This window comes from Lissotriton vulgaris, chromosome 1_2, assembly GCF_964263255.1.
Source record: "Lissotriton vulgaris chromosome 1_2, aLisVul1.2, whole genome shotgun sequence".
Classification (NCBI taxonomy): Eukaryota; Metazoa; Chordata; class Amphibia; order Caudata; family Salamandridae; genus Lissotriton; species Lissotriton vulgaris.
This window is the reverse complement of record NC_141686.1, coordinates 305,671,692-305,697,620: the sequence shown is the minus strand read 5'-3', so window position 1 is coordinate 305,697,620 and position 25,929 is coordinate 305,671,692. Positions and strand designations below refer to the sequence as shown.

The following is a 25,929-nucleotide window of genomic DNA, read 5'->3' as shown; positions in this document are numbered from 1 at the left end:
AAATAGGTGTACCCATCCATGGGCTTTATTTTGTTTAGTCATTGATTTAGTGATTAATTTGACACTTCAAGATGGCGCTCATCCATATTAGGACCTGGTTGATTTCTACGAGTCCTTTTTTGCTTTCCACTAACCTTGTGTTCTTAACTGTGACCAAGATGGCGCTTCGGTAAACATGGATGAAGGTTTACTACCGAAACGCGTCTGTTAAGCAGTGTGTGTTTGGTGTTCGAATAAAATAACCCAAACTGTTTCCCGCGAGTGCTTCTTTGCCATTTGGACATTGTCCCTGGATACGGAATCGGAGCAGAGATTGAATAAGTGGGTGCACCCTCACTTCAAGGAGCACCCGCCTGTGAGTGCAACGTCCTGGTGTCGAGGTGGAGCAAATATATATATATACTAGCAGCCCGTTCCGACGTTGTCCGGGGATGAAATGTAATGTGTGCAATGTTTGTAATAGTAAATCCTAATTTAAGTGGCGCTTAGAGAATTCCGTCCTTCTGAAAGCTGCGCCCCTTTTTTTAGGCCTGCCCCCTCTGACAACGCCAAGGCTCGCAAATGAGTAAAGGTTTGTTTTTGTTAGCGCCGCAAGCACTGTGAGTGTTATCAGTAATGGAACGTGAATGTGCGCACACAGTGAAATCCGGTCACATCTAGTTTTTTGTTTTTTGGTTTTGGGCCAGGCCCCTCTGACAACGGTGACGCCCACAAAGGCGTGAATGTGGCACCAAGTCAATTCCGTGCTTGTGAAAGTCGCGCCCCTTTTTTTAGGCCAGCCCCCTCTGACAATGCCGAAGCTCACAAATGAGTAAAGCTTTGTTTTTTGTTAGCGCGGCAAGTCGGCAAGTACTGTGAGTGTTATCAGTAATGGAGCGTGAATGGGCGCGCACAGTGAAATCCGCGCCCATTTTTTATTTGGTTTTTGTTTTGGGTCATGCCCCTCTGACAATGGTGACGCCCACAAAGGAGTAATGTGAAGTGTAGTTTGAGACACCCATCGCTACTTTGACACGCCCATCGCTGACAGCAGAACGCCAATGCCCACAAGGGACTACTTTACCCCTAAGGTTCTTTGACCTTTCTAATGTATATGGTGGCCAGCTGTATAGCCTATGTCCATCTGCTGCAACTCCCCTTTACAATGCTGTATTGGGTGTTGTGATTGGTGCTGTACTTCTTGAGATTACCCGCCTCAAAGGTTTCAGCTCTCTCTTTATAATAGTAGTATAGATACCCGCCTCAAAGGTTTCAGCTCTCTCTTTATAATAGTAGTATAGATATATATTGTATATATATCTATACTACTATATATATATATATATATACCACAGCTTTGACGAAAATCTGCCCACGCCTCTTTTCCATGGCGGGCCTCGACAGGGTTTCGTCTCACCCCCGTAAATCCAAGAAAACGCTGTCTCTCTTTCCTCACAAGACAACAAGTCGAGACCCAGTTTGCTTTTTAAGTGAATTTATTTAGGCAACAACACCCAATGCGTTTCGCAGCCTTCGCTGCTTGCTCACGAGTGACAGGTTGTGTTTTACCAATAAATATATATACAAAAAACGGAAACTTAGTCATGTGACTTACAAAAAGTGAAAACATACTCTCTCATTAGACATTACTTCATGTCACAATATATATTTTGATACAATTGTTGGTTCTCATTGCATCCTATGTGCTTAACATTTTCGTGTAATCAACGTTATTTATGCCATTTGCGAGAGTCAGAGCTGTATTTAGCGTTTTCTGGACTACATCCCCCACAATTCATCTTGTTAGGCTCGCGATGTAATACCCACTCTGTATTCATTTAGAACTTGAAGCAGCGAACAAAATGTTTGAAACAACCACACTAGCGCAAAGTGAGATAAGTACAGCGGAACCTACGTTGGGCGGGAACATGTCAAAAAAAGCCCAATGGGACCTGCTATGGAAATATATGAAATTAGAACAGAACAAATGGTGGGAGGCGACCACACTGCAAAAGTATATGGAGGCAGGAAGAGTGCCTCGAGGACTCCGGATCTTCATTACCCCAACGTTCAGCGACCCAGACCCTGATTTAATTGGGGAGTGGGCTGAGAACAATCACCACTGCTCAATGGTCATGTTGAAGTTATTGGTGAAATACGCAAACCGCGACTGTGAGAAACTGACTGAGACTATCGAAGGGGTAACAGCGAAATTAAAGGCACTCTGCGAAGCTGAAGAATTTGACCGAGATATGGCAAAAATGGAAAGCAAACTGGAACGAATTGAAAAAGACATAAAAGAGAAAAAACAACAGAAGTTCTTACGAGATTTTGTTGACTATGAAAGAGGGCAGATCCTAACATTCGCCCAAAAATTTGACCGGTTGAGAGGTCAAGGGGCAAATGCAATGGCAGCAACGAAAAGTTCAAATAATGCTGATGAGACTAATTATGTGGAAAAAACACCAGAACCTAGAGCCACTACCAGCGAGCCTGCCCCCAATCAGAATATGTCAGTAAAAGACAAAATTTTAATGGAATTCACCATGTTGGCCCAAGAAAGGTTGACCACACAGGAGAATGTCGAAGTAAGCAACACAAGAGGACGAGGTCGTGGACGCGGAGGAAGAGGCGTAGAAAGGCTGCAGAATACGCCAAAAGAAACGATGGAGAGTCCGGTAGGATCTCGCACACGATGGCAAAAAAGAACAAAAGAATATATATATATATATATATATATATATATATATATATATATATATATATATATATATATATATCCTACTGGCGGTCGCCAGTAGGTAGTTATAGTTAGGATCGTTTTCCATAGGAAATCCGCAACATTCTATTGGGAATACCTTTGGCGTTGATGGACGGAATTGGCTGAATTTCTCCAAGAAAATGGCGAGCTCCGCTCCGCTCCCTCCCTGAAAGTTTGGGGGGGATTCGTCAAGCGGGGGCCGAGATAAAAGGGGGGTCCCAAAACGTGTTTTCCCCATATTAATTTCCATAGGGCGGTTGGACTCACTTTTAGCGCGTACCGGGGAGCGTACCATGGGGAAAACCCAGTGAAACAGTAAAATAATAATTTAAAGTGCTTAGAGGTAGGGTAGCTCTGAATAGAGTTGTTGTGTTGTGTGGGTGATTTAAGTATTATAACAACAAATAATACCTGGGGGTCAAAAGTAGTAAGTCAAACAGAATGGATCCCAACACAAATACTACGCAAAAAACACCAGTGAGAACATTAAGCATGCTAGTAAATGCAAAATGCAGGCCAAGTCAAGGCTCAAGAGCATATGGAGAAAATAGTTCCCATCAGAAGCCACACTGTACCGCCCTTTTTATCATCATTTGGGTTCTCCTTACCCAAGAGACAAAACGGCCGGTCTGATGTTACCGTGACCGATAGATGTGATAAGTGGGTGGTATGTTTTGTGTCACAATTATAGTGGCTACTGAAAAAGCAGTGTTTGATGGTAGAAGTGAAAAAGTGAGGGGTTTTAATAAAATTAGGTGAATCGGGTAGAAAAACAAGATTTATTAGTATCTCCCAATCCCTAAGGTTAAAAAGCAAGTGCAAGTGCGGGTTTGAAATAATAACCGTACTTGATGGTGGTCAACATGTTTCTGCATTACATAGAACAGAGTTTCAAATGCATTCTTCAGGACCTTGTTTAACAACACTACTGCTTAGAATAAATAATGAAAAAATATCACCTGAAAGTCCCAGGTGTGTACTCAACCGTATACCATATACGATGGTTGAGAGGCTTCACCCCACCTGGCTGCAGCGCAGGTTTTAGGAGCACCGCTCTGTCCGTCGGTGTCTCCTGGCAGTCATCCGTACTGTCTGGGGGGGCGGACAGACACCGACGGACAGGCTTCTGATGGGAACTATTTTCTCCATATGCTCTTGAGCCTTGACTTGGCCTGCATTTACTAGCATGCTTAATGTTCTCACTGGTGTTTTTTGCGTAATATTTGTGTTGTGATCCATTCTGTCTGACTTACTACTTTTGACCCCCAGGTATTATTTGTTGTTATAATATTGTGTTTGGGGCATGTACCTGGTTGGTCGGTAAACCCGCCCTCAGACCCTCCTCCCATTGTTTGTTGTGTGTGGGTGATTTAAGTACCAACATGTAGGTACCAATGCAGAGTCTTAAATTCAATGTACACAGTCTCCTCTGTAGATATCTTGCATGTTGTTACAGAAGTTATTGTGGTATATGGAATCCATGCCATAGTCTGTCAGGAAAGCAGAAACAGATCCTTTAAACACTCCATGAGAAGGCCTAGGGGATCATGGGTAGTCTACCCTGCTCCCTTATGATGTTTTCAAGTATTGCATTTTACTCTCTTCTGAATCTACACAAAATTGGCGGTGATATGGTGCATTAGAGACAGACAGTGAGAGAAAGGAGGCAGGAGATGAAAAAGAGATGTCAAATACACATTGGAGATAATATAGTGGGAGAAAGGAAGTAACAATGAGCAAACTTACTGTGTAACACAAAAAAGTTGCACTGTATACTATAAGTCTCACTTTATATTATAATCATTTTGGTACTACTTCATGAATTACATATAAAAATGAATAATGTCTCAAACAATTTTTAATTATTAAATATAAATTTATTCTTCAGAATTTTCAAAATTTAATAGAACTTCCAACATCAGATTGTCTGGAATCTCCTCAAAATTTTGATTGCATGATTCTATGGTTTCCATACAGTCAATTAATTCTTGGTCCAGAGACTCATCCATGAAATCCAAGTCAACTATATCTTCTTCAGGATTGTTCTCAACCATAATTTCAAAAGAAATATTATTGGAGTCGTCTTTCCCTTCCATTTTCTTGCTGTAAATTGCATAAAAAATAACTATATCAGTAGAGTTAGGGTACTGTTGGTTTTAAGTTCAGACAGATACTTCTGAGTTTTTAACAGTGAAGTTATCTTTGGGCAGTGTATGGTTTCAGGCAGGAAATAGAAATATAAAAAAGTACATGTGATAAAGCCTAAGTAAATTCATAATTATACCAGAGTAGCCTAACTCAATCCATACCTATAACAGAGAAGCCTATCTCAATCTATAACTATAACAGAGGGACAGTAAATAACTATCAGAAAACGTTTTTCCAAATTAACTTAAAGTGCACAACATCGTTCCCCTTACAAATTAACAACTTACCTTTCAGAAAGCAGTTGAAGTTTTGAGAGAAAATCCTTTATAAATGTACCTCAGGTAGTACTAGTCAAAATGGCCGTGTTTCCCTCTCATTTTTCATATATATTCATGTACATAACCAATCAAATGTCAGCACATAAAAGTACAAAACGAAAGTAACATTTTAATTGGTTGTAAATTCTAACACTTTCATATGTGTTTTTGTCATGTAATTTACCTCAGGATATTTAGACAGGGCTACAGCCCAAATGGCTCAATGGAATTCCACCAAATTTGGGAAAATGGTAGGGACTGGTATGTAGTAGGGCCTATTCTATATTTGGTGAAAGTGTCTCTAGTGGTTTTTATGTAAATTAACTTCCAACATTTTTGGGAGCGCTTACCGGTACGCGCACCGGTAGCGCTACGGTAGTCTGCCATTTTGTGTTTCGGTAGAATTGAGACACAAGATGGAGGACAAACAACGTTGGGAATGGGTAAAAGGGGGCACGGTAGACACCCCCTGACCCTCTAGGTTTTCTGAGGGGGGCATAGGAGGCCCATATTGGCCAAAAATTTTAAATTTCGCGGGGGAGCGCCCGGTACGCGCACCGGGGAGCGTACCGGGGAGCGTACTTTGGTGAAAAATAGTGAAAAAAGTTAGAGTAAGATAATCATTTTCAGTGATCGGAGGTAGGGTAGCCCTGAAAAGAGCTTTTGGGTTCTGTGGCTGATTTAGGTACCTACAAGTAGGTTCCAATGCACAGTTTTAAATTCAGGAGGAATATTCTATTCCCCTCATCTGAGAAGTGCACACCATCTCCTGTGTAGATATCTTGCATGTTGTAACGCAAGTTATTGTTGTATATTGAACCCATTCCATAGTCTCTCATGTAAGCAGAAACAGATTTATTCACATGTTTCCGTGCTTTCTCAAATTGTGGACAAAATTGGTTGGACCACTTCCATTTCTGTCTTTGGCATATATTGGAATATACCAAGGCAGTTTGTGGAAAAAATGCCATCAATTGCCCAAAGGTGTCCTTTAAAAGCATTTCCAGACCTACCCCAGTCAAAGTGCCCAAGTCATTTCCACCACAGTGCACAATTATGATGTCAGGGTGTGGCAGATGCAAAAAGGTTTTCACCAATGGTATCAATTGATGACATCTCAATCCTCTCTGGCCAATCCACTTGATGTCCACATTTGGTAAATCAAGGTTGTGAAAATTTCTGATAGCTACATCCACTGGGCTCAAAGGTACACAGCTATGTCCAATAATCCAGACAGAATACATGGTGAGAGGAGGTTCTGGTGCAGTCAGATGAAGTGTGGGAATGAAATGGCAGTTGGAACAGTAGGAGTTTACAAAAAAAAAAACTGGAGTTTCAGTGCTCTTGAATCACAAGCAATGATTGGTGGATTCAGATAGTTGAAAACTGAAAGTTAGGGTGCATGGTTCTGTTCTGTGAAAGAAGTAATTTGAATGGTTAAGAAAAAGTCATTTAAAGAAACATTGCACCGGATAAGCTGGTGTATTGAGAGGTCAAACATCCTTGCTGAGTTCATTTGCAACATTGTAGAATACACTTTTAAACCTGAGAGTCAAAAATTTGCTAGCATTCGCGACAAGAATTTTCGATTCTATTAAGGACACGGAGGCGAGGATTATGCTTCTCAATCTTTACTGCATAAAACACAGCAGCCAATGAAAATGAATATTTTCACAAAAAAACAGTAAAACAAACTTCATTTCCCATGAGTATAGGCACACCCCCATAGTCCATAAGAACCCCTTGCGTGCTCCCATCATCCTCTTTCTTTGAGGCGAAACAAGTCCAACGAAACTTGAACATGCTCAACTCCTCCAACGTGGAAGAACAACTTCAGGTTAACATCCTGACATCCATCAATCCGACTTGTTATCAGATCCTGAAATAAAGGAAATAACACCACCGTAATCACTGAATAATTGGGTGGGCAAGCTTATTACATACTGTACATTAAGCCGGGTGGGATAATCCTCGCCTCCGTGTCCTTAATAGAATCGAAAATGCTTGTCGCGAATGCTAGCAAATTTTTGATTCTATTACAGGCCCGGAGGCTTCAGATTATGCTAGTTTAACGCTGAGTAAATACCACTGAAGTAATATCTCCCACTGGCTTGTAATAAAACATTTTAAACGTTGACTCAGAAGACCAATCTGCACAACGCATGATATCTTGGATACTTGATCCCAAACCATATGATTTCGATGCCATAGCGCCTCTCACTGATTGAGCACCAAAGATCTGTGTATCAACACCTGCTTCTTTCATAATGAAGCAAAGCCATCTGGCAATAGTGGCGGCCACCACTGGTTTCAAGGGCTTTTGAATGGCAATCAACAACTGAGTACAGCCCTGCGGCCGCAAGGCCTTCGTACATTCCTCATAGGTCTTCAAACATTGGACCACACATAATTTTTCATTTTCAGGGAAGGAATTGTAAGAAATATGTCGAGACAATGTTTTAGTACGACCTGTAATATGGAAAGAACCCCCTTCCGGGGTAAACACTCTACCTGTTACGTCGAGTGCTCTCACATTCGAAGACCTTCTGCAACACGATAAACAAAGCAACATGGCCAATTTCGCCGACAATTGCTTCCTAGACGAGAGAGTATTGGTCGGCCATCTGTTGATTAACGAGATCACTAAAGAAACGTCCCACAACCCGGTATACTTGGGTTTGGGAGGGTTAGCCACCCTGATTCCTTTCAATAACTTGCAAACTACCGGATGCATGCCTACCGGTTTCCCGTCTACCTGAGCATGCCCCGCCGAGATAGCGGAACGAAAATTATTGACCGAACGGTATCCAAACCGTCGGCAGCTTTCTCCGACAGAAAGTTCAAGACTGGGGTAACTCTGCCCCCACGGGATCCAGGTGTCGTCCCACGCACCAATCCACCCAGTTCTTCCAGGCTGCGGAATAACGTTTCCTGGTGGAAGGAGCCTATGCCTGCTTGATGAACTCGGCAGTTTTGCTCGAAACTCCCGGCAACTGCCACTGTTCCCGGAAAGCCTCCATGCCATCAACAATAGCCTGCCCTCCAACAGCAACGGGTGCTGTTCCTGACGAGGGCCCTGCAACAACCACTTCGAGTCCGGTAATAACCGTGGACGATCGCGGCTCCACTGCAACAACTTGGGAAACCATGCTTGTGACGTCCACCACGGAGTCACCATGACTATTTCCGCCCTTTGTCTGATCACTTGAGTCATCACCCTGGGAATCAACAAGAACGGGGGGAAAGGCATACTGAATCCCCTGAGACCAATCCTGCAGGAAGGCATCGGTCGCTGCCGCTATCGGGTCCGGTCTCCAGCTGAAGAACCGGGGAATCTGATAAGTCAACCTGGAGGCGAACAGGTCCGTCTGAAAAGTGGAATACTTGGGGGAGCAGCTTCCGGTCGCTGTAATCCCTTAAATGTCTGGAATTCCAGTTTGCCACCTGGTTGGCCTGTCCTGGAATGTACTCCGCTATTACCGAGATTTTATTCTGGAGGCAATAGTGCCAAAAGTCCTTGGCTATTTGGACTAGAAGTGACGACCTCGTGCCGCCCATCTTGTTGATATACCTCACTGCGGACACGTTGTCCAAGCGGTGGAGGATGCAACAAGATGTCTACTTCGGGGATAACGTGCGAATCGCAAACGACCCAGCTAGCAGTTCTAAACAGTTTATGTGAAGTTCGAGCTCTTGCATTGACCATCTGCCGCCTGTAGAAACATCTCCACAGCGCGCGACCCAGCCCCACCTGCTGGCATCTGACTCGATTACTATCTCTGGCTGTGATCCAAAGATCGCCCTGCCGTTCCAGGCGTCCACGTGGCCCAGCCACCACTGAAGCTCGGTTCGGACCTCCTCTGATAGGGGAACAAAGTCCGTGTACGAGAGTCCCCTCTGAAGATGCTTTATCTTCAGGCGCTGGAGGGCCCTGTAATGCAGGGGCCCCGGGAATATCGCCTGAATAGCCAATATCCCCACTACTCTGGCCAGCGTCCTGAGCGTGACCATTTGCTTGTCCAGCAACTTCACAGTCTCCTTTTTCAAATCCCTCAATTTCGCTTGGGGTAGACGCAGTTGGGCTGTCTGGGAGTTGATAGTGAACCCCAGAAATTCAATTACCTGTGTCGGGCCCATCACCGACTTCTTTAGATTTATCACAAACCCTAAGCCCTGGAGCAGCGAAGTAGTCATGATCAACTGCTGCTGCAGGATGTACTGGTCCTGCGCCATGATCAGGATATCGTCTAGATAAATGATCAGTCACACTCCTCTTTCTCTGAGATCGGCTACCACAGGTTTCATTACTTTGGTGAAGCACCAGGGAGCCGAGGAGAGACCGAAAGGCAGGGTCAAGTATTTGTAACATTGGCCGTTCCAGAGAAACTGCAGGAACCTGCGGTGTGGAGGAAAAATCGGTATAGAAAGATATGCATCCTTCAGGTCCAGACGGACTAACCAATCCTTTTCTTGCAACAAATCTGCTAACAAATTAATACCTTCCTTTTTGAAATGGTTGTAAGTCAGATACTGGTTGAACTCTTTGAGGTTGAGCACTAACCTGTTGCCACCCCCTTTCTTCTGGACAATAAAGACATAGCTGGAGAAACCGCGGGGGCCTCTCTGACATTGAGCAATCGCGCCCTTCTTCAGCAAGACTGCCACCTCTTCGTCTATGAAACTGATCTAGTTGGGAGAAATGGAGAGGTGGCGGGGGGAACGCCTGCGCCGGCTGAGAGTAGAACTCCAGCTGAAACCCCTGAATGGTCTGCAGCACCCAAGCGTCCTGAGTCAAGGCTTGCCACTGTGGTAGACAGTGCTGCTTGCGCCCCCCCCCCCCAATGGAAGTAGAGAGATATCTGCTACACTCACCGGTATTCTGGTTCGACTTGAAGCTCGCTCTGTTGTTTCCCGATTGGAAACGTCCTTTGTTGAATCTTCTTCTAGATGGATAGAAGGTGCCACCGCGGTTGGAGTCCCACTCTGCACACCCGCGACCAAAATCTCCTCGTTGGGAGCCTTGTTGGAAACCTCGGCCTGGCGAGCGACCCCCGCCTCGCCCGGCCCTGTTGAAAACCCCCTGAGTGAGGGCGCGTTTGATTCCACTCTGCGTCTTGTCCAAGGCGGTGAATGTTCCCACATACTTAGTGACATCTTTAACGAAACGGTCTCCGAACAAAAAGCCCCCAGCCAGAGGGCCTGGTTCAGCTTCGGCAAGTTCTGTCAAGTTACTGTCCATCCTGAGCAACAAAGACTTGCGTCTCTCCGAAGAGATTGCGCTATTCGCATTGCCTACCAGGCAAATAGCGCGCTGAGCCCAGCCTGCCAAGATGTCCGGATCCACAGGAGTTGCCCCTTCCTTGGCCACCAGGGCCATCTCCAGGATTTTCGCCAGGGGCCCCACAACGTCAAGCATTTTATCTTGGCATCCCCGCCTAGCCCTGTCTAACCCCCATTTGGGGTCATTCGAAAACTTCCTCAAAAAGGTTAACATGCTGGCATCTATCTCTGGAGTGTCAGCCACACCGTCCGGGATATCTGGACGCGGACACTCCGACCGCAACCGGTTACGGACCTCCCTATTGAAGCTCTTCCTGAGGTTCTCGTGAAGGTATTCGGAGACGTGTACTATGTCCGAAGGGTCAAAGTTAAAGGTTTTGACAACCTGGTCCTCCGCCGTCTTGGGGGTAACCTTAGCCTTCTTGGGAGGGGGAGGTTGCTTCTCCGGGGTGTCAGTGTCCGTATTGGTATCCGTATTTGTGGTGGTGGTGGTATCAGTGTCTGTTGGAATCGGCCGTTTATTCTTTGCTTTTCCACCTGTATAGGGATGGTCTAAAGCCCCTCTTGCTGGTTGGGAAGCCATGGATTGCACATGCGGCCATTGCGTCTGCTCGGCCGAACCTGTGGCGGAAGAAGAGGCTGCTTGCTTTCCCTTTTTCTTCTTATCATATCCATGGCGTTTCGCAAAACCCTCAAGTTGTTTCCGTAGGGGGCGTAGGGCCACCGCGAGTGCCTGCTGCACTGTCTTTGGGAACTTCGTCTCCATGACTCGATTCACGGAAGCTTGGACCGAGGCATCCAAAGCTTCCACAATATTGTCCTCCAAGACATCTTCCTGCTATCCCTCAACAATCTCCTCCCCAGCTGCATATTCCTCATCCGGGTACCGTACCCAATCTTCCATGGTGCAGGTATACACCTCACGGTACAAGGGAGAACACCCTAGAAAGTCTCACACCTGGGGGGGTAATGGGGGAGGTAAGCCCAAAGCACACTGGTGCAAGTAGAAGTCCGGAAACTGGAATTACTGAATTGGTTGTTGTAACTGGTATGGGTATCTCCATTTTTTGAAAATTTTAGTTTCTATTTTTGAATATGTGTTTCAAGGGGTACATTACACTGAAAGGAGGTTTGTCACTCTGTCACAAGGATGATGTCATCAGTGATATCATGAGTGATGTCACTGACCATGTCATTAATTGATGTAATATGCGACGTCATCAGCAGTGCATTGCAGGCGCGCAAGTTATAGTGAGTCCAACTAACTAAAATGTGGGAATTTCAATGGTTTTATGTCAGTAAAATTTCCAGCTAACTATAACTGGTGTCAAACCTATGGTTTTTTCAGTGAATATATATATATATATATATATATATATATATATATTACCTACTGGCGGTCGCCAGTAGGTAGTTATAGTTAGGATTTTTTTCAATGTTAAATCTCAAAATTCTATTTGGAATAACTTTGGCACCGGTTGACGAATCTGCCTGAAAATTTCCTGAAAATGGCCTCGTCGAGCTCCGGTCCTTCCCTGAAAGTTTGGGGGGGGATACGTCATGCGGGGGCCGAGATAAAAGGGGGGTCCCAAAACGCATTTTCCCCATGTTAATTTCCATAGGGCGGTCAATTTCACTTTTAGCCCGAACGGCTGAATGGATTTACACCAAACTTGGCAAAATTGTAGGGACTGGTAGCCCGATGTGCCTTTGCTATGTCTCAAGATATGTGCTCCAGTGGATTTTGAGTAATTTAGGTTCAAAAAAATATATATATCTATAGGCGCTCTCCGGTGCGCGCACTTGAGTGCGCTCCCGGCGCGACACGCGACTTGCGCGCAGAAAGCTGATTGGCTCTTGGGTGTCTGTAAACATTCTAAACAGTCTGGAGCGGCCGCCATCTTGTGTCTCGGTAAAATCGAGACACAAGGGGTTTGAAAAAAAAAGGGGCAAATGACCATAAGGGGGAAGAGTAGACCCCCTCTGACCCCCTAGGTTTGATGTAGGGACTAAAATAGGGTCCTGCAGGGCATTAAAAAAAATGTTTCGTTTTGCGCGGGGGAAGCGCATGGTACGCGCACCGGCGAAGCACGGGGAAAATCCAGGACCATATTTATGAAGGCCTTGCGCTGTTAGTTTTGCGCCTCCTGTGCGTCAATTTTTGTGACGCACCAGCGGTGTAAAAAAATGCGCATTGTTATGCAATATTTAAAAAGTGACGCATCTATCTAGATGCGTCACTTTTTAAATATAGTGCAACGAGGCACATTTTATTACACTGCTGGTGTTATGCGTCACTTTTCTGTGCGCACTCCTTATGACATTCCAGATGTGTCATATTTAATGTATGACGAATCATGTTGCAAGGAGTTACAGATACGTCAGTATTTCTGACATATCTGTAAACATAAAAGTGATGCGAGGCAGGTGCAAGATTTTGACGCAACAGCATCCTAAAAGTGACGCAGAGAAATCTTATAGATTTCAGTACGTCGTTATTACCAAGCTTTTTGCGGGGGAATGCCCCCTTTGCATACATTATACCTGACGCAGATATAATGTGGCGCAGAGTTTTAAAAAGTGACCCATGTACCTAGATGCGTCACTTTTTAAAAATAGCGTCAGGTATAATGCATGCAGAGGGGGTGTTCTCCCGCAAAAAGCTTTGTAATAGCGACGCAGTGAAATCTTTGAGATTTCACTGCGTCAGTTTTAGGATGCTGTTGCGTCAAAATCTTGTGCCTGCTTTACAGCAGGTGTTAGACTGAGGCAAGACCTTTCATATGCTGCTTTCCCCATTTGAAAGGACACATTACTGGAGTTGCGTCACTTTTGTGACGCACTCCAGCAATGCGTTACTTGGAATGTCATAAGGAGTGCGCACAGAAAAGTGACGCATTGCACCAGTAGTGTAAAAAAATGTGTTGCGTTGCGTTATATTTAAAAAGTGAGGTATCTAGGTAGATGGGTCACTTTTTAAAATCAAGCGCCACATTATATCTGCGTGAGGTATAATGCATGCAGAGGGGGTGTTCTCCCACTAAAAGCTTTGTAATAGCGACGCAGTGAAATGTTTGAGATTTCACTGCGTCACTTTTAGGATGCTGTTGCATCCTTTAAATATAGTGCAACGAGGCACATTTTATTACACTGCTGGTGTGATGCGTCACTTTTCTGTCCACAGTCCTTATGACATTCCAGATGTGTCATATTTAATGTATGACGAATCATGTTGCAAGGAGTTACAGATACGTCAGTATTTCTGACATATGTGTAAACATAAAAGTGATGCGAGGCCGGCGCAAAATTTTGACGCAATAGCATCCTAAAAGTGACGCAGGGAAATCTCATAGATTTCAGTACGTTGTTATTACCAAGCTTTTTGCGAGGGATTGCCCCCTCTGCATACATTATACCTGATGCAGATACAATATGGCGCAGAGTTTTAAAAAGTGACCCATGTACCTAGATGCGTCACTTTTTAAAAAATAGTGTCAGGTATAATGCATGCAGAGGGGGTGTTCCTTGCAAAAAGCTTGGTAATAATGACGCAGTGCGTCACTTTTAGGATGCAGTTGCGCCAAAATCTTGCGCCTGCTTCACAGCAAACCTTTCACATGGTGCTTTTTCCATGTGAAAGGACACATTACTGGAGTTGCGTCACTTTTGTGACGCACTCCTGCAATGCGTTACTTTTGTGTTTACAGATATGTCAGAAATACTGACATATCTGTAACTCCTTGCGAATTGATTAGTCATATATTAAATATGACATATCTGGAATGTCATAAGGAGTGCGTCCAGATAAGTGACGCATCGCTATTTTCACGTAGCGATGCGTCACTTTTCAGAAATGAGGCCTCCAGTTTATTCACTGTGTCATAACTTTCTTTTCTAACACTCACCTTCTTTCAGTCCTCCTACTTCACTTCCTTTCACCTCTCATACCTTTCTGTTCTTTCTTACTCATTCTCCTTTCAATTATCAATGCACTATATTTCACTTACTCTTCATTTTTTAAGATTATAGCTCTTTGATGAGAATTGGAGGTAGTTCTGAAAAGAACTTTTGGTTTTCTTCTTTTAACTGAAGAGGAACAAAAACAGGGAATAGAAACTGCTCAACAGGAGCAAAAAGAAAAGAAAAAAATTAGGGGTGGGAAGGGCAGTGATGGTTCTCCAATGCCCGAACCATGAGCAGGACACTTTGCTCCCCATAGGTGAGGAGTTGATTGCAGTATCTGCATCTGACGACCCCATGGTTGAATGCAGGTTGAATGTTTGCTACCTGCCCCTGAGATTGTTCTCTTCCAGAAGAAGTTGCTCCTCCTGTTGATGTAGAGGCCCCATCTCTGGGAACCTCCTGTGCCAGAGCCCTGACACTTTCCCGGGCAAAATTCTGGGGGTGCCTCCTCTCCACATGGCGAATCATGGTGAAGTTGCCAAAAGAGTATTTTTTTTGGGGGTTACCCCGTGACAGGACCTGTTTGCAGATCCTGCACTCTACTTTTGGTGCATTCACCTTCTTCTGGCCTTCTGGAAACTTAAAAAATTTCCAGATGAAATGTTCCTTCACCTTTGGGGTAGGAGGCTCTTCATCAATGAAATCATTGGAGTCATCTTCACTGCTGGATGGTCTGGCAGCCATGATGAATCCAGGAATATGGAGCAGCAAAAAAAGGCAGGTCTTTCAGTCACAAAAGTGAAAGAAGAAGTGAAGGAAATGGGTGGGGATTTCATTCATTGTAAAAAAAAACTGTTAGCAACCAATGAAAAGTGTTATTTTAGGGTCACATGACCCGACGCGTTTACGCTGCGCGCTCCGGAGCACTTCCGGGTGCGTTTACGCAGCGCGATCGTAGGCGCTTCCGGGGCGCAAACGTGGCGCGATCGTAGGCGCTTTTCCGTGCGTTTATGCGCCGCGCACGTATGCGCTTCCGAGGGCACTTACGTTGCGCGCCGAAGTGACGTCATCAATCTTTTATAGAAATGCATAATCATTTTCCATATTAAAAAAAACAAATTTTATTTGTATGGTACGAAATGTTTTGCATTATTATTAACTTTTCATTCATATTTTTTTTCACGAACGACAGTTGCGCTCTGGGTGCGCTTTCAGATGAGCTCTCGGAGAAGCTTACAGGAGAGCTTAGCTGAAAGCTTCCCGGAGCGCGCACCCAGAGCGCAAAAGAAAAAAATTATAAAAAAAATGAATACTTAAAAAAAAACAGCAAATTGTAAAAAAAAAAAAGGTTAGAAACTCGATATACAAAGGAATTAGCATTTAAAAAACTATGAAATTCACTGAAAAAACCATAGGTTTCACACCAGTTATAGTTAGGAATTAGCATTTAAAAAACCTATGAAATTCACTGAAAAAACCATAGGTTTCACACCAGTTATAGTTAGGAATTAGCATTTAAAAAACCTATTAAATTCACTGAAAAAACCATAGGTTTCACACCAGTTATAGTTAGCTGGAAATTTTACTGATATAAAACCATTGAAATTCCCATGTTATAGTTAGATGGACTCACTATAACTTGCGCGTGCAATGCACTGCTGATGATGTCTTATTAAGCCAGTTAACCAATCAATTTTTAAAAACCATCCATTTAGACACTTATTTAAACATTTATTCTTCCATCAACTTTTACATATACATATATAAAATATATTTATTTTTCAGAAAGACACACATTCACTGGATGGTGTCATCAGTGATGTCATGAGTGATGTCACTGACCATGTCATGAGTGATGTAATATGTGATGTCATCAGCAGTGCATTGCACGCGCAAGTTATAGTGAGTCCATCTAACTATAACATGGGAATTTCAATGGTTTTATATCAGTAAAATTTCCAGCTAACTATAACTGGTGTGAAACCTATGGTTTTTTCAGTGAATATATATATATATGATTCTCCAACTTGTCTTTAATAATGCTTTGCTGCACTGACAGGTTTGCAGACTTCAAATAACGCCAAAAGCCAGTCTTCAAATTTTACAGATAGTTTATTCCATTGTGGTGCAAGCCATCAGACGCGTTTCGGGCATGACGTTCTTGCTCACTGATGGGGAAATAACAAGCAGCCGCCATTATATACAAAAATGTGCATTTGAAACGCGCGCTAATTGTCAGAGTCTTGCAACAATATAAACATAGGACTGTGTTACTACCTAAGAGCCTTGTAGCGATGTTAATGCGGGCGCCATTTTAAGACATGTACGTTATACTTAAAAGACGATATAAACATTCGACTCTGATTAAAACACAAAGCAAATTCATGTTAAATACATGGGGAATGCAACTAAAATTGTATCAAAGCTTCAAGTTCATAGAGCTACATGCGACATACTCAAATGTAATTGATTGCCCTTAAATCTGCCGGTTTTCAACACGCAAAAAGGTGTATAAAGTTAATTAAATGACTCTTTATAATCACAGTAACCTTTACAGTATGGGGTTAACGGTAGATATGTTACATAGGGGTATATTTCATGAACTGTACAAATACATTTGTTCCATATCTAAATAAAGTATCCCTCAATGATAAAATACAAATCTATCTATATTTGGTATAAACCCCTCACACGAATATTGAATCACATGATCCACAATGATCTGAGTCAATTAATTGATATATTCTTATCCCTGAAAAATCGATTGTAACTTCTGCAGTTTTGTCACTATTAATAACAACTGTTTGAACAGTTCATTTTAGTGTATGTGTGTGACGGGCAACAACATTGATGCTGAGCTCGAATATTGTAAAAATGAGATATCCCATATTGCTTTGCCCATGATATGTGCAAAAAATAGTTGAAGACGTGCGTTCTTACATTGATAAAGTGACGGTGCTTGTAAGTGACAGGTGCAAAATAGGGACTCATAACATCATTGAGTACATTAAGAGTATGTGTAAAGTGCTAAAATAAGAAATAAAATAAGAAAATGAATCTAAAATACATATCGATTTTTTTTGTTTTTAAACAAGTTTTTTTTTTCATATATACTTTACTGTAATCTGCCTACACAGTAACAAGGTTAATTGGGAAAAAGGACTTATCGCACTATAAAAGACACTGACAATGGGAACTCCTTGTATGCCTTGTTAGCTGTTAATGGACCGACTTAACCGATTTATTTAACGATTTAATTATAAAAAGTTTTGAAGGTCCTCCCCCATGTTCAAACCTCCCTGGCTTTTGCTATTCAGAAGCACAATGTATTTAGATTCGAGCTGTCTGAGACGTTTTTCATTGTCTCCCCCTCTCTTACTCTGGGTGACTGCATCGATAACGAAATACCTTAGATGGTTCAGATTTTGTCCATGTACATTCTGAAAAGGCCGAGCTAGTGGGTAGCTTTGATCGGCATTCACTATGGCCCGTAAGTGCTGCAGGATGCGCATGTGAACAGGTAATTTTGTGCTGCCAACGTAGGTGAGGTCACAGCTACATTTTAAGACATAAACCGCTAGTTCGGTGCGGCATGTGTAATGTCCCTTCAATGTGACGGGCATGTTGTCAATGGGATGGGATAGGTGGTCATATTTATCCCAAATTTGCACGCCCTACACGAGCTGCAACGAAAAAACCCTTTCCGTGGGGACAGCCAATTGTCCTCTTTAAGAGTTTCTGGACTGTTGACTACTAAGTCATTGCGCATCGCATAAGCACGTCTGTATGTCACAGTAGGGGATTTGGGCATTATCTATTTTAGTACGATGGGTCACTGTTGTTTGACCAATTTAGTGATCTGGCGTGCTTGGCGGCTGAACCCTGTGATGAGGCGTATGGTGTTATCATCATTGCCTCCTATTGCTGTCAATGGGTTAGTTCTAGTGGGATCTAACAGATCAAGACGATTAATGCGGTTGGCCTTTGCCATACTCACTTCTAATCTTTTCTCATTGTGCCCTCTGGCCATTAATCTGCTTTCACATTCCTGCTGATGTTTATTTCTAAACTCAGGGGTACTGCAAGATCTGTGAATCCTTAGAAATTCCCCATAGGGAATAGCTGTGATTGTATGTTGAGGGTGAAAACGTTTCGCGTGCAGAATGGTGTTACTTGCTGTTGATTTTCTAAACAGACTTGTAGTTATCTTATTGACAACTATATTGATCAGCACGTCTAAAAAAGTTGCCTCATGGTCACTTATGCTAGCCGTGAATTTCAAATTCAGTTGATTGTCATTGATGTCATTGACAAAATCCCTGGCTTGTTGCATAGTGCCTCGCCATATCATGAAAACATCATCGATGTATCTCCAATAACTTGTGACATGATTCTTCCAGCTAGTTGCATGTTGTACTTTAAGGGCATGTTCCTCCCACCACCCCACGTGGAGCCCCGCGTAGGTCGGAGAAAAACATGCCCCCATAGCCACCCCTCTTAGCTGTTTGTAAACACTGTTATTGAATAAAAAAACATTGTTGTTAAGACATCTGTCAATCATGGCAACAAGCATCTTGTTATGTTGATATACTTCTATGGGGCGTTGATCTAAATAATGCTTGACTGCTCTGATGCCATCGGCATGTGCAATGCTCGTATACAGTGTTGCTATGTCCATTGTCACAAGTAAAAATTCATCAGACCAGGTAAATTGGTTTAAGAGGTACAGAAATTCCATAGAGTCCTTGATGTAGGCTGGTAGGGAGACAACAAAGTCTTGTAAAAAGAAGTCTATATATTTTGAAGTATTCTCGAAAACGCTGTTTATCGCTGACACTATGGGCCAGCCTGGCACTGGTGTCTGTTGCTTATATATATATATGTATATGTGTAAAAAAACACAATACTGACCTAAAAATTACTTACATTGACATGTAAAATTTTACCACGAGTTTTCCTTTATCATTTATAATTTTACAGCGAAATTGTAAACGCATACTGGTGGTAAAAAATTGTGTTAGGACTGTTTCATTGTAAAGCCTTTGTTGTAATGGAATTTGTGGTAAAGACGTCGTTGTTAAGAATGTTTTCTGTACTGAGGTGATGACCTCTTTCATTTTCTCTCATTATTGACAGGTTGGAGAGAGCACCCACAGCCGGCATAGAGGAGCTTCTGGTGAGCACCTTGAGCAGTGCCGGGATGACTGCATCTCCTGAATCTGACCAGGCACCAGAAGTAGACTCGAAATATGTGGACCCACTCCCATTTGCCAAGGCAATCTACTGCTCCTACGTGGTCTTCTCTCTAATTGGGCTGATCACAAATGGGACAGTCCTCTGGTTCTTGGGTTTTCGGATCAAAAGAAACCCATTGAGTGTCTACATCCTTAATTTGGCTGTTGTTCAGTTTGTCTTCTTTTTTGCCTTTTCTATTGTAGCTATGATTTTCGTGCTGAGTCTACATGGAGTGCGCACAGGCCGCATGCCCTATGAAATCCTGCAGGCACTCTACATGTTTGGATTCCTGACCAGCCAATGCCTCCTTACAGCCATGAGTGTGGAGTGGTGCCTCTCCTTTTGGTGCCCCGTTTGGTACCACCGACGCCGCCCCAAGCACCAGTCTAGGACTGTCTGTGCAGCAGTCTGGGTCGTGTCTTGCTTTGTTGTTGTGTTGTGGCATTTATTTTGTGGGTACTCGTACCGTGCCTGTTTGGGGATGTTCATAGGTCACTGTGTCTTGGATGTGTTAATTTGCATTCCCCTGATGCTTCTCTCCAGCCTGACCATGCTCATCAAAATTTGCAGGAGACAGAGAGGTCAGCAGCTCCCGAAACTCTACATCCTCCTCTTCATCACAGTCCTTGCCTTTCTCCTCTTAACTGTTCCAGCCAAGCTGGTTGTCTTCCTGAAGGCCACGTGGCGAAGCTTTGCAATAGCCGTCTTGTGCTTCTGCATCAATAGCAGCCTTAACCCTGTGATCTATTACTTGGTGGGGAGCATCAAAAGATGGCGGCTAAAGCGGTTCATCCCAGGGGCTCTGCAGAAGGCCTTCCAGGATGAGTCTGAGCCGCCACTGCCAGTGGAACATGCACCGGTCCAACAACGGTGTGTTCCAGCCTGAAGGCCACTCCTGTAATCCGATACAAAATCATCGAACAGCCTTTGCTTCTTCACTGCTTCACTCCTTAGTGACACCAGCTTTTCTCACTGTGAAATACAATTCTGTTTCTACAGAAAGAAACTTGCCTGAAAAAAACATTTGCAAAACATGTAGATGGCAAGTTGGCCTAGAGTGACATATACTGCCCTCAGCAGGCCAGCAATGTAATTGCAAAAAAACACCTTCACATATTTCTTCATAGCGATCACTCATGCAACTGCACATCGCTTTTGTTAAAAAATGTTTTAGTATTTTATGGAACTGATATATTCCCTGCACTCTTGTACATGTCAGCCCTCCAGCAACCTTCTTTTAAAGGGTTTCACCTAGTAAGCTGGGCATAATCAAAGGAAGATCTCTCCAACATGTTTCGCAACCCTCCTGAAGTTCCTCAATGTTATGGGCTGATACGATTTGAGCACTGTGATGCACAGGGGATATTGGATTCCAATTAATTTCAGTGTAAAAGTAAACCTGAAGAAGTATCCATATGTATTCTGTAACGCTGGAAGGGAAGTAGCTGGGGAAGAAGAAGACGGAAGCTCTCTGGACTCACCTGCTTCCCATGCTGCTGTGTGAATGCGGTTGCTTTATGTCTCCATAAAAATCAATGCAGACTAATCAAGAGAAAAATATGCAATATAAACCAAAGTTTGCGTCTTTGAGATATTCATGGAATGATATGATGACAGATAAAGCAGGGCCTATTATAATATTATGACTATTTCTTCAAATGAATAGTAACTTCCCCTGTACAGAGGAAGTTAAAGCAATGCTGTAAAGAGTATACTCAAATTTGCTTGAAAATGATATTGCAAACCTCTGTGTTGTACAAGGTTTATAATATCAGCACTCTTGACTTGATCCCATTATTGTCTGTTAAGAAATGAAGTTAACTTGCTTTCATTTTTGATTCATCCAAGGGCCAGATTTTATTTGCAAAAGGAAAAATATAGATCAGTTTGACACTTTGCAATGTAGTGTATTTCTGAAAAGCTTTAAGTATTGTGCCTTCAGGTATTCAGGGGTTCGAAATGTAATAATCTACTTTTCTAAGTGAAGGGATGATTCAGAAATCTCTTGCTGTGCATAAAAATCTACTTGTACTATTTGATACAAATCAGCACTCAATGAGGGCAGCCATTAGGGAACATGTACATGTGTCTTTGGTTAGAGGACACACCAAGGGAGGTCATCTTGCAACAGATGTATTGTTTGTTGAATAAGATTACAAATTGTGAGAGGTGTGCAGGAAATCACTAACTAGCATTCTCGTATCAGAGCTCTGATAACATCTTTTCTGATTTTGCTAGAGCTCATTTCAGTTTTTGGATTGTAGCAAGGCTTAGACGATGAAACATTTTCAATTATATCAAACACTAAACTTTGAGACTCTTACTGGAAATGAATAGACTACTTTTTGATCAAAGAAGGCTTTTGAACATATTCATATTTTTATTATACTGCAGTTCTGTTTATAACTGATCTCAAGTAATGCCTTTGTTCTAACGTTACCATTGCTCTCCTTCTTACGTTATTTCCTGAAGAAGCATGCTGTGAAATGCTTTGAATTTACTTTTAAGTATTCAATTTATTTCACAATCTGTTCTGTAAATTACACCATATTATAATTCTGGTCTAGTGCTTAGGTTTCCAACAGAGCAGTGGTACTGGAACTATGGGTGTTGGAGGTGCTACAGCAACGCCACATGACTTTGAAGGAAGTCACTTTGAAAGTTAAAATGAAAGAGTCCATTGTATATTTGGAGAAAAAAACCATTAAATGTTGCAATACAAAGGCAAGACTCTCAAATGTAAAGATAGCTTCATCTGACCAGTTGCTGCTATTTTATTTCCACTGTGCTTACTTTTTCTTTCTCAGTCCAGTCAGTGAGGGCATTTTTTAGAGTGAGTTCCTATTTTGCTTTCCTGCAGTTAACACAATTTGAGAATCCACTGTGAGGTAGCACAGATGTGCCTGCCCTGGTGTGTCTTCTCTCCAAATACACAAACTGCTAAACATGCCAATCCCAAGCACAGGACTAGCGACTTGGTGCAGTGTTGGTTGCTTCTTTAAACAGCTAAACCATTACTCCTAGTTCCTCAGAGGTGCTTCATCAATAAACCTTGATGTTTTTCCAACAATATATATGTCAGCAAAGTCTTTGCTTCAGAAAAGTACATCTAAAATAATGGTAAGAAATGTTGGGCTGCCCTCAATGTATTATGGGTGCCCTGCTGTCTCTCGATCCTAGTAAAAACAATAGCCCCCTATCTGTGGTACCATAGAGTTATTCATAGGGCCGAAAATGTGGCCATGTACGTGAAAAATCCAGTGACTACTTGAAGTTAAAATTACTTTCAAACTAGCTTATCTATAAAGGAACACAAGATTCACTTCCCAACAAAAGAAGAGGCGTTGGATGAGTTCATGATTATGAAATCAGATATCATGTTTACTAGGTTATCTTTTGACCAGGGGGGAGAAAAAAGAAAACAACCTGTTTTTGAAGAAACACCAGCTGAGAACACGGCTTACACCTCTTCTCAACTATGACAAAATAGCAAATCGTTTAGATTATATAAAGTCTGTGATGCATATTATATTTGATATGACTCTTGAATGTTTTTTTCAATTGTTGATTTATTTTTGTGTGATGTGTTAAGTTTGTCAGATATTTCACTGTAAAGTTTGTATCCTCACTGCTCATATCAAACACTTTAAATTTCACGCTCAATACAATTTATAAACAGATGTATATAAAAATAAATCTCATTTTGAAGAATCTTTGGTTGCACAAGGTTTGCATATAACTAATTACTTGAAAGCTGTGGTATACTGTATAAAAAACAAGTTTTCCTCAGGTTTCAAATTCTGATGCATGCCTGCTGCAGAATAAAATATTTGCTAGCATTCGCACCTAGAATTTTCAATTCTATTAAGGACACAGAGGTGAATAATTATGCTTCTCTTTTTTTATTGCTACTCACAGCAGCCAATGAAACAAGCATTTACAATGCAACGGTCTCGCCTTTGCAAAAGTTAGAGCTATTGACATTGTAAATGGCAACATTTTTATTTATGTGTTGGCTTTGAAAACAGATAAATAAATTGCATTGTCATTTAGAATGCCAATAGCTTAATCTCTCGCAAATGCGAGACCTAGTAGTAGAGTGAGTAATAGTGAGTAGTAGAGAGTGCATAGTAGAAGAGTAGAGAGTGTGTAGTAGAGTAGAAGAGTGAGTACTAGAGAGTAATAGAGTGATTAATAGAGAGTGAGTAGTAGAGAGTTGTAGACAGAACTAGAGTGAGTAGTAGTGAGTATAGTGAGTATTAGAGAGTGAGTAGAGAGAAGTAGTGAGTAGTAGAAAGTAGTAAAGTGAGTAGTAGAGTGAGTGGTAGAGAGAGTATTAGAGAGTGAGTAGTAAAGAGCGAGTAGGAAAGAGTGAGTAGTAAAGTTTGAGTAGTAAAGAGTGAGTAGTGGATTAATAGAGTGTGAGTAGTAGAGTGAGTAGTAGAGTAGATTGAGTAGTAGAGAGAGCGAGGGAGAGGCGAGTGGAAGAGAGAAAGGATTGGACAGGAGAATGGTGGGCGAGTGGGGAGGCCATTGTCCAAAGTGTATGACTGAAGCATGGTGTGCTAGGACACTACCTTCTACAGAGAGCACAATTGGGCACTACATTTGTATCAATTATGTAGCTTCACTGCTAAACCTGCGTGACACATAAATGATGACGTGGAAATCGATTTTCTGTGCATATCTCTCATGTGTGCATCACACATGTAAAATGTCTTTTTGTTTTGATCCTATTAAAATCTTTGCAACAATCGCACTTCAGAATCACAAACAAAACTACGAGCTTCATTTGAACTTTTCTTACTGCTGAAATATTTTGAAATATTTATCAAATTTATTTTGCAAGCATTTTCAGTTTGTCAAATATTACAAAACACTTGACACTGTGCAGCTTCTTCCATAGCTTGTAAGCACTGCACTACCTCTCGCACCCCTACTTCTGCACCCCTGCCCTTAGACCACCCACCCACTGCAGTTTACCTGGCCCAGAGTTTTGGTCTATAATATGTCCCTTGTGTGGCCTTGCTGAGTAGAATCCTTCTCGAACAGGACGTGCAGCCAAGCTTCAGGAAAGTGAACAGCACGTGCAGGCAAACTTTATGTATTGCCAGGGATGGTGGAGCAATAAGAATTAATCTTTCAACGTGGCAGGTTGCATTGTTTAAAGTTTAGTGTTACTGAAAAGTAGACTTGCAGCATTAGGAGAAGTGCTGCTGGCATGAGCTGGAGAAAAAGACACAAGTTCCACGGATGGCAGGGGTGAGGTTACCTACTGGGGGTGTGGGGGGGAGATAGGGTGGCGTGGAGGCTACAATTCTCAGGGGTAGGGAGGGTACTAGGCCATAAGCGGTGAGAAAGGGTACAGGGCAAGGAAGGGTCGGGTTTAAAAAAATAATCTTCCCCTTGTTGATACAATGAACACGGGGGAATGGGGTGCAATAAGCGACACATCACTGTGCTTTGTGCACCAGGCATGTCATATATGGCTCTGTCACCAAAACCCAGAAGCACAGAAAATACTCACCCCTTCCCGGTCATATTACAGGACTCCCAGACGCCAGATATTCCACATATAGGCTCATGTAATGACACGCCCCGTAGCAATCCACCCCCGGCCCCCTCATAGCGCTACCAGCTCCCCATCCCACTTTCTTAAAAAGTCAAGTTTTCCATACATGTGCCACCCATGGTGGGGCGCGCGCGGCCCCCTCGGATCCGGATGGGTGCTTGTTCCTGGATCATGGATCCGAGCAGATCTGCCACTGTTGATGAGGACAGCTCGAAAGGGCAGAATTGCGGGGTCCTCTGAGCACAGACGGGTGGGGGGGGGCTCTGTGCGAGCCTCCTCTCTTTCTTCAGACTCAACCCTTCAACCCTCCCCTTCCCTCTCTGCTGTAATTCCTTATTTAGGATGCCACAGCGCGCTTATCTGTGAGACTCTGGAGAAAAGACACGAGCAGATGGGGAGCAAAGAAAAACTAGAAAGGCAACCCAGACACCCACTGTGCCGCTGGCTGTGTTCGAACAATAGAGACAGCGCCCAAATGGCCCCTCAGACTGCTCAAAAAAGCAGCCCACAGCAGAACTCTGACACCGGCCCCTCGGGCATTGCCCGAATGCCCGCGTTACCAATCTGACGCTGACCCTCCCAGCCCCTCTCTTCACAGTCCATCTGCCACACACCCACGCCCGTTTTGCCCGTCCCCGGCTGGTGACCGGGCTTTAAAATATGTTCTCCACTTTGAACCCTGTGGTGTTACGCGTTCAAACAGAGGACCACATCAGTCGGACCAACATAGCTCA

General features: G+C 42.9%; 1 protein-coding gene across 1 annotated transcript in view; it reads left to right on the top strand.

Annotated features, from left to right (window-relative positions):
• Positions 1-23,334, top strand: part of LOC147736570 (mas-related G protein-coupled receptor member H-like) — a 174,471-nt gene extending 151,137 nt beyond the window's left edge. Inside the window, exon 2 of the mRNA XM_086953307.1 lies at positions 19,525-23,334. Within this exon, the coding sequence (XP_086809433.1) occupies positions 19,525-20,509 (985 nt within the window). The 3' untranslated portion in view covers positions 20,510-23,334. The remainder of the gene's footprint in view (positions 1-19,524) is intronic.
• Positions 23,335-25,929: the final 2,595 nt, after the last annotated feature.